Below are 9,236 nucleotides of genomic sequence, written 5' to 3'. Positions count from 1 at the left end.
CTTGTTATGTTCTACAATCCTATGTCTTGTTATGTTCTACTATCCTATGTCTTGTTATGTTCTACAATCCTATGTTTTGTTATGTTCTACAATCCTATGTATTGTTATGTTCTACAATCCTATGTCTTGTTATGTTCTACAATACTATGTCTTGTTATGTTCTACAATCCTATGTTTTGTTATGTTCTACAATCCTATGTATTGTTATGTTCTACAATCCTATGTCTTGTTATGTTCTACAATCCTATGTCTTGTTATGTTCTACAATCCTATGTATTGTTATGTTCTACAATCCTATGTCTTGTTATATTCTACAATCCTATGTCTTGTTAGTCTACTATCCTTTGTCTTGTTATGTTCTACAATCCTATGTCTTGTTATGTTCTATAATCCTATGCCTTGTTATGTTCTACAATCCTATGTCTTGTTATGTTCTACAATCCTATGTATTGTTATGTTCTACAATCCTATGTCTTGTTATATTCTACAATCCTATGTCTTGTTAGTCTACTATCCTATGTCTTGTTATGTTCTACAATCCTATGTCTTGTTATGTTCTACAATCCTATGTCTTGTTATGTTCTACAATCCTATGTCTTGTTATGTTCTACAATACTATGTCTTGTTATGTTCTACTATCCTATGTCTTGTTAGTCTACAATCCTATGTATTGTTATGTTCTACAATCCTATGTATTGTTATGTTCTACAATACTATGTCTTGTTATGTTCTATAATCCTATGTATTGTTATGTTCTACAATCCTATGTATTGTTATGTTCTACAATACTATGTCTTGTTATGTTCTACAATACTATGTCTTGTTATGTTCTACAATACTATGTCTTGTTATGTTCTACAATCCTTTGTCTTGTTATGTTCTACAATCCTTTGTCTTGTTATGTTCTATAATCCTATGTATTGTTATGTTCTACAATTCTATGTCTTGTTATGTTCTACAATTCTATGTCTTGTTATGTTCTACAATCCTATGCCTTGTTATGTTCTACAATCCTATGCCTTGTTATGTTTTATAATCCTATGCCTTGTTATGTATACTACTGTTATTCCTAATGTATTTTCGGTTTGATGTTTTGTTAAAGAGGTCAGTTAATTGCTAGAGAAATAATAATTGGTCACCTTAATGTCATCGATGACAACAGGATCATTACTTTATTAGAACTTTTTTATAAATAGCATGACTAAAGATCTATGTAAAAGTTCGTTTGAAAAGGAACGTCATCATATCATTAAACACGGAACATAGTAGCATCAGATCGGTCTAGCCCACAGCCGAGTTGTTTGGACGAGGTGAAATCATGGTCACTGTGGTTGCCTCTCTCCCACTACTTAGGTCGTCAGTGGATTTTAAGCGGTCATCGATGCTCATCTTCTTCTTGATGTATTTCCTGGACGATGAGAAATGTTAAAACAGTAAGCAAAACAAAATGAATGTTTTTTTTTGTAATTGTTATATTTTTATATCAATGTCGTATTTGATATCATAACTTCATGGAACAACATTATACATGACATTCCTTCACATCATCAGGAGATTTATTATAGACCTATAGACAATGGATGGACATAGACAGTATAGTCGTGAATGTATAGGCCGTTACTGTAACGTTACCTGACGAAGTAGCCGGCCACCAGTACCACTATTAGGAGGCTCACGAGTCCGCCAACTACTCCCCCGACCACAGCCCCGGTGTTATCCTTGTCTGCTGGAGGACTGTCGCCGGAGCAATCCCCATAGTAGCCTGGATCGCACTCAATACTAAACTCGAGCTGTAACCTTTGTAAAATATACAAGGATAAAATTAACCTATCTTATAGACCCCTAGGTCCTAGTTAGTCTGTAAATTAATAACTTTGTCAACGTTAGGGGTTTTTGAACGATTATCTCGGAAAGGGTAAAAGTCCTAGGTCCTGTGATTTTTAGAGTACAGTAATATTCAGTAGGCGGCTACAATAAAATCTCTCTTAAATTTACCAATATGTAGATAATTCGATAATCATCGCCAAGAAGTAAATAAGTTAAAAGCACCAATGTTTTTACCAGTAATACAATATCTAAGTATATTTGACTTCTGTTGTATTGTGAATAATATCTGTAAGGCTTGATAGTCATATCAAAGGTGTTTTAGTGCCAATAATGACGTAATTACGAACACAGTAAGACAAATTGAAGTATTGCTCCCATTTCAGTTATTCCGATTAGACTGTGCCTGGTTTGTGTACTTTATCAGTCGTTTGGAGATTTAACCGACACGTTCTGATTATAAGTAGTTGATTACAGACCCATCACCCTCTGTGGCTGAGACCAATGTCAACAAGCTCTACCTTCTTCTTACCACACGAGTTTGAGAACCCTATTGTCAATAAACGTACTTTCCTCTAACCCCATTGAGGGTGAAAACGTCGTGGACTGGTCCGGAAGCCAGGTTGACATTCTCGGACTGAGTGATGATGTCCATGGATTCCGATTTACCGTCGACATCATAATCCACCACCGCCACGGTGATGATAAATCCAATCTGAAACACAGAATGTAGTTCAGTCCACGTATTTAACGCCACCAACTATTTACCAAACCATGGCTGATATGGTTAGGAATTTTTAATGATGAGAAAATATTTGAAGGACATATTAGTGGTCACTGTATAACTACATTCAATGGAAACCACATCTACATGTTATCTCCAACACGAACTTCATACACCTATCATATCTAGATACAATTCGTGTCGTTTCACAGATGTTCTCTCAACTATCTCCAACAACTAAAAGGAAATGTTAGAAAGTACAAGAGCAACAGCTACCCATAAATGATAACGGGTTGGTGCATGTACATCGATAGTAATGGGATCTACATCGGTCGACCTTCAGCATTCGTCCTTCTTGTTAATTCTAACCACTAACACATAGCTCTCCAAAGCCTGAATACACTAATTATCTTAAACTTCACTTTAATTTACATTTTCTTAATAAAAAAAATAATCTAGCAAAATTAGGCAAACACTTGTTTAAACTTATCAACGATTCTTTACTGACTTCTACGGTTTCAAGTTGATCTGAAAATGGTATGTTTTACATCCTTACATGTGTTAGAAATAAACAGCTATGATTCATAGAACAAACATACGTCATATGATACGTCTCAACAACTGTAGATTATAGTACCCCTACGTTAGAACTGTCTTACTTTCATCTACGATGAGTTAGCATTCTTTACATAAACACCTTGAATAGTGTAATACACAAGGAAGATATACAATAACAACAACACAACAACAACAAGACAAAATCATCAACAACAACACAATAACAAAACAACACAAAAACAACAACGACAACATGATTTTTTTTAGAATAATAACATTTCTCTATCGTCTTCCTATATACAACTCATTACAAGTCCTGTCTCCTGTCGGTTGTTTTAAAGAGTAATACTATTTCTCTTTAACAATTTCAGCTTGGTGGCAGTGAACTGAAATTTACAAAAATATGCTCTCAAATAGAGACAGGGTTCATAGGAATTCATGAACGAACTAACGAACGAGTGTTTATTTGCACTTTTGTAATTAAATGGGTAATTTGCTGGCAACAACAAATCAGCTAAAATTAGAAACGAAATTATGATACTAAAAAAAAAAGAAAAAAAACCGGTGAATTACCTTAACTAATGTTACCCAGACCACAACGCCGAGGTAAGGTTTTATTGAAAAGACAAATAAAATAATAACATTATGTCAAGAACTACCGCTGAATTACCTTCCAGGATGAGAAGTTGAAGTGTAATGGATTTGAAACGTTTCCAAACGTGTCGTTGAATGTCACGGTGTTTGTGTTGTTGAAAACGTAGGACTCTTCTCTCACCAAGGAACACCAGCTACAAGATATAAAAATTACCATAGAATATTGAAATAACGTTTAACAACATTGAAATATTTTGTAACAAGACAATTATGCACATGTTGAATTGACCTATTGTAAAATCATTAACTTTCGTGGAGAATTTATTAATTTTGTTCGTACTCTTAATCCATATGTCCACAAACTGTAAAACATTTATTAAACTAGATTTATCTCTGAAATCAAACGTCCAGGTAATAACGATTTTGTTAAACCACGAAAATTGAACCCCGTGAAAATACATGTCAGTTCACTGTAATTTTTTCAGTACAAGGATATATGAATTCGTCGATTGATAGTACCCACTAAATCGATGAAAATAAATACCCACGAAATATACCGATATTACAGTTAAGTGTTCAGAATTTTATTTATTACATATCAATTTGCTACATTGTATCCAGTTCTATATTTTTGTTGAAACCTACAAAACACGTATGTGTCGTCTTTTTTACAACCAATGCAATTCGTTGTTCAACACTGTTGTGAAGAGTTTTCATAAACATTCCAAAAAACACAAGAAAAATATTAATTTTGATTTGAATAACTTTAATCATTCATTACCTTGCCTCAACTTTTCAAAATAACAATATAGACGTTACCGATTTTTACAAGATCATGACGATATGGTTCCTAATGTATTAGTTGACGAGTTGGACGTTGATATAACAGAGCGTGAAATGTTAAATGCTATTCACAAATCAAATACGAATAAGGCGTGGTATTTTGAATTAGTTTTTAATCAAATGTAAGACGGTGTTAATGACTTGCTTTATCAATTTATTCAACAGTATCCTTAGATATAGACATTTTCCAGGAAGTTGGACAAAAGGTAATAGTGTCCCTGTTTTCAAAAATGGGGGTTATTTATGATGTAAATATCTACAGGGGAATTGCTATTGCTAGTGGTCTTGGAAAACTTTTCACGTCTATGATCAATAATAGACTGATGATCTTTGACTTAAAATATAGTATAGAGTAACAGATGCTCAATTTGGCTTCAAACGATACCATTCTACTACTGACGCTATATTTACACTACAAACAATAATAATTAAAAATTAGAAAACACTGTACTGCTGTTTAGTTGATTATACTAAGGCGTTCGATTTTGTAAATCGATAGAATCTGTTTAAATGAATAAGGGAAGGTATTGATGGATAATTATTCAAGTTGATAAGTTCGCTGTATAGTAGTGTTAAATGGGAAGCATAATAGTTCATTATCTAATTACCTCGATTGTGAAAATGGATTGTTCCAGGGGGAAATTTTATCACCTCCAGTGTTTTCTTTGTACAATGATCGTGAAATGCAATTTTTAATTGACAACTGCCCTTCCGTTGAAATTCAGACATTAAACTTGTTCCTGTTAATTTACACAGATGACATGGTAATATTCTCGGTGACTCCTGAAGGTTTACAGGATATGCTAAATTCTTCAGAAACATAAAAAAATGGATTTAACTGTCAATACAAGTAAAACAAAAATTCTGGTTTTTCGAAATAGTTGGTTTTTTTTAAATGACGAGACCTGGAACTATGACGGTTGTCAATAAGAAATTGTAAATGAATTTAATTATTTGACCATGTTTCTTGATTATAATGGAGTCTTCAGAAAAACTCACAGAGCAAGGACGAAAAGCTTTATTTGCAGTTTTAGGCGTGTGTTGTAAAAATTATTTTGATATTGAAACCGAATTGCATTCTAAGTTATGGGTCCGAAATATGGGACTTTCATAAAGCACCTGAGGTTGAAAAAACTCACCTGATGTTTTGTAAAAAAATATTTGGAGTTTGGAAAAAATACGTTTAATAGAAAGATCTATTAAGAACTTGGTAGGTTTCGTCTTACATTGCTAAGAAAATTAAGAATATTTAAGTATTGGATGAAATTAAAAAAGACTGAAAATTGTATATTAAAATCATGCCACGAAGATATGTTGAAGAAGAATGATAAATGTGTTTTAAACATCGAAAACTAATTGTGTCGAGTAGGTTTAGGCTATATTTGGTATACGGAAAACAATGTAGACATACAGTATGATTTAATTAGAGAAAGACTTTTTGACATTGTTAGAGAAGACTGTAAAGAAAAAATCAGAACTTCGTCGAAAGGACATTTATACCCATCTTGATCATGACTTCAATTTACAAGGCTATTTGAAAAAAAACTACACCTAGGGAACATTTGAAAGAATTCAAAAATTAGACTTTTTAGATCTTATAATTTGAAAATAGAAAAGGGCCGATATCAAAAGACACCGAGGAATTTAGGAGTTTGTACCATTTGTAATTTAGACAATACAGAAGACGAGTTTCATTTTATATTGAAATGTCCTTGTTACACGGACCTGAGAAAGAAGCTTTTAGTAAAATACTATTTAAAAAATCTAGTATGTTTAAACCAATATAACTTTTTAATGTAAAAAACACAAAAGGAATTACAAAGTTGTCTAAATATACCAAGGCTGCTTACATTTTAAGAGATCAATAGGGTCCATAGTTTGCTCTCTCGGAGTCTGTATTGTAACTGTAATCATGTGTTTGTATATTGTTATGTTTTATGTTGTTACATTCCTGTATCTGATGAGTCAGTTGACTTGAGGTAATAAAGAACTTGAACTTGAACAACCCCCATTGTTTGCAGGGCACGTGTCTTTTTATTGCAGGGTTGCAGAATTCATAGACTGTATCAAATATTAATATATGTTCGTTTAATTGTTTGTACATGTTAAAACCTCTTTCATCGTATCTTTTTGCTATCAATCGTCAGTTTGGATGTAACATGCAATATATTTGATTGATCGACCGATTGATTGATTGATTGCTTAATTGATTGATTGATTGATTGATTGATTGATTGATTGATTGATTGATTAAGATGTGTAATGTAGGTCCTTACTGAGCTTCTAGCTGCTGGGTTAGACAGACGATAAATTTCGGATCGCACTGGTGCATATGACAGTTCGTTGTGGCGTTTTGATCGCAGCACATTCCGCTAGTCAGTTGCTGGAGAGGGTTATCATAGGAAAGCAGTCTTAAGTTGCCTGTCCCTGTAGAGTAGACGACCTGGAAACAAAAAAAATATATATATACTTAGATATATCAAATTATGAAAACCTCGCAAAGGAAAGCTTAAATAATGAGATAACTTCTGAGATATTGTAAAAGTCGAGTACATGAATTCAGATATAGGACTTCTTTAAACAGTGAATTTCCGTGATCTGTTAGCTTCTGTTTGGATCAATACACTAGATACATTAAAGAGCATCATAGTGCTAAATATCAATTTATTGCTGTGTACGTATTTACTTACCGAAATCATCGACAGAAGAAAAAATCCTGTCCGTATGTTGGTAGCCATTGTCCACTTCATCATCAAGCAATATATTTGATAAGACAAGACATTCCACCCGAAATGATTTATATCAAAACAGACAATAGTCAGTAGGTATAGAGCTGTCGATGGTTTGTTAAATAACGGAGATAACAACCTGTCAATCAACGCACTGGACAATAGACTCAGTAAGTACTTAACTCACTTGTGAATATGTAAAGGAATATTTTCATATGAAGATTTAATCTTTAATCTGACGTCTGTCTCTTCTTTTATCAATTCATTTTGATAATATACGATAGGACACGAGGAAAGCGGATGGTGACTTATCTTCCATATAATAGCGATCTCATGCCTCTCCATTATCTGACCTCCTACCCTCCTTAAGTCCCTGTACTGAAGACAAACATCGGGTGTACCATCCCTAAAGCGTGTAAAGACAGAAAACTATAAAACATCCACTTTCATTCATTTTAGTTAAAATGGCGGTTCTTTGGTGATAATGGTGCTGACATATTTTGTGTCCGATTATTGTTTACTGTAGTATTTCCACCAACATTCCTAGATACTCTCTTAGCTGACGTTTTTGTTTTTATACGAGTCTGAATTCATTGAAGAGCTTATCAAAACAGGTCACAAAGACCTTTGTGAGGTCGTTCATCGTCACTTTCATATATATTGATGACGCCATGTCATTAAAGAACAAGAGACTTATTAGTAATGCTCATACTCGCAAGAATTGGAAATCAAGGACACAACAGCTACTTACCTCCATCTTATGTCTACGACGAAACCAACAGAAATAATTTTCCGTCAACCTGTATGATAGGCGTGATAATTTCAATTTCCCTATTATAAATGTATCCTTTCTTTATAGCAACATTCCTGTATCTCATATGCTTATATGTAGAATATGATTCTATATTAAAGGGCTTGTTTACAATATCGTGCGAGATGTCGTCAACTAACAGACCAAATCTCATCAAGTTTCGAGAGGTATGGTCGTCATGGTGATCTCATTGAGAGATATATCTTTGTTAGAATATGGACCTGTACAATGCTCCTTATGACCGGTGGCTCAGTTTTTATTTTCCTGGTTCTCATTTAGGAACAGAACATCACTAACATGGATTTACCAACATTTGCCTAGAAGGTGTTGTTGCTGAAGTCGGAGACGTTTCCCTCCCGGAATAACTGATCTGTTTCTCCTCAATTTCCGCCGGGATTTTTCTTTCGTTCATGTTTTGACAATTTTTTATTTAGAATATTTAGTTTGTGTTAAATTTTCGGACTTTTTTCAACTCAGTTACAGCATGAGTCATTTATGATGATTCAGATTTCTAAGCCTGTATAAGTATGATTAGTGTATTGTCTAACGGTATATTTTATACAATGTAATATGGTGGAGTGGAAATATAAAGCAGGTGTGAACTAATATCCTGCCTCGTACTTCACAGAGGACATAAAATAGTGTCTCCAGTGATAGATATACATCACACGTGTATTTTAGTATCTTTCACGAGTGGGCAAAGCGATGGAAAGATACAAAAATATTAGACACACTGAAATGTATTTGTTATTACTGAATAGCCAAATTACTGGCATATTAAGAACAGGAAGTCGTTTAGCCTTTTCATGTACACTACTCACTCATTATAACTTCGTCCCCTACGCGACAAAGTATAGTCCGTTTTGTTTTAAATCATTATGATATGTAAACACAAAATAAATTTATTTCTATATTCATATAGAAAATATTTCTTATTCATGTGACTAACAGACAAAATGTACTGTAAAACGTTCAGAGAGAATTTACGCGACTGAAAATATGGAGACAACCGATGGCTATCGCTGTTGATGACACCAATGCCCTTGAGATGTCTAACGTGTTAGCTCCACATTCAACACGTTCGTTTGGAGAATTAGGTTTGGTCTCTGATGATATAACTTGCGTTTCATAGTTTGCTGACTTTGCGGAAAGT

The 9,236-nt window shown here is 33.7% G+C and overlaps 1 protein-coding gene across 1 annotated transcript; it reads right to left on the bottom strand.

The window, feature by feature from the left end:
- Positions 1–1,281: 1,281 nt before the first annotated feature.
- On the bottom strand, positions 1,282–7,293 carry LOC132551913 (uncharacterized). The gene is made up of 6 exons (XM_060216057.1): positions 7,234–7,293; positions 6,820–6,986; positions 3,777–3,894; positions 2,394–2,539; positions 1,633–1,797; positions 1,282–1,408 (listed from the first exon to the last, which is right to left on the bottom strand). The coding sequence occupies exons 1-6, from the start codon at positions 7,291–7,293 to the stop codon at positions 1,282–1,284; spliced, it is 783 nt and encodes a 260-aa protein (XP_060072040.1).
- Between the last annotated feature and the right edge of the window lie 1,943 nt (positions 7,294–9,236).

The sequence above is a fragment of the Ylistrum balloti genome, unplaced genomic scaffold (assembly GCF_031769215.1).
Source record: "Ylistrum balloti isolate Yb309-2 unplaced genomic scaffold, AGI_CSIRO_Ybal_v1 Utg370226, whole genome shotgun sequence".
In the NCBI taxonomy this organism is placed as follows: domain Eukaryota; kingdom Metazoa; phylum Mollusca; class Bivalvia; order Pectinida; family Pectinidae; genus Ylistrum; species Ylistrum balloti.
The sequence above is the reverse complement of the archived record's forward strand: the minus strand, read 5'-3'. Positions and strand labels throughout refer to the sequence as shown.

Bases quoted from the DNA above. Each gene is read 5' to 3' on its own strand.
- LOC132551913 (XM_060216057.1), bottom strand. From the start codon at position 7,293: ATGAAGTGGACAATGGCTACCAACATACGGACAGGATTTTTTCTTCTG. The intron at 3,895-6,819 runs GTAAGGACCTAC...TATATCTTGTAG, and splicing joins ACCCAGCAGCTAGAAGCTCA to CTGGTGTTCCTTGGTGAGAG. The intron at 1,798-2,393 runs GTACGTTTATTG...TATTTTACAAAG, and splicing joins CTCAATGGGGTTAGAGGAAA to GTTACAGCTCGAGTTTAGTA.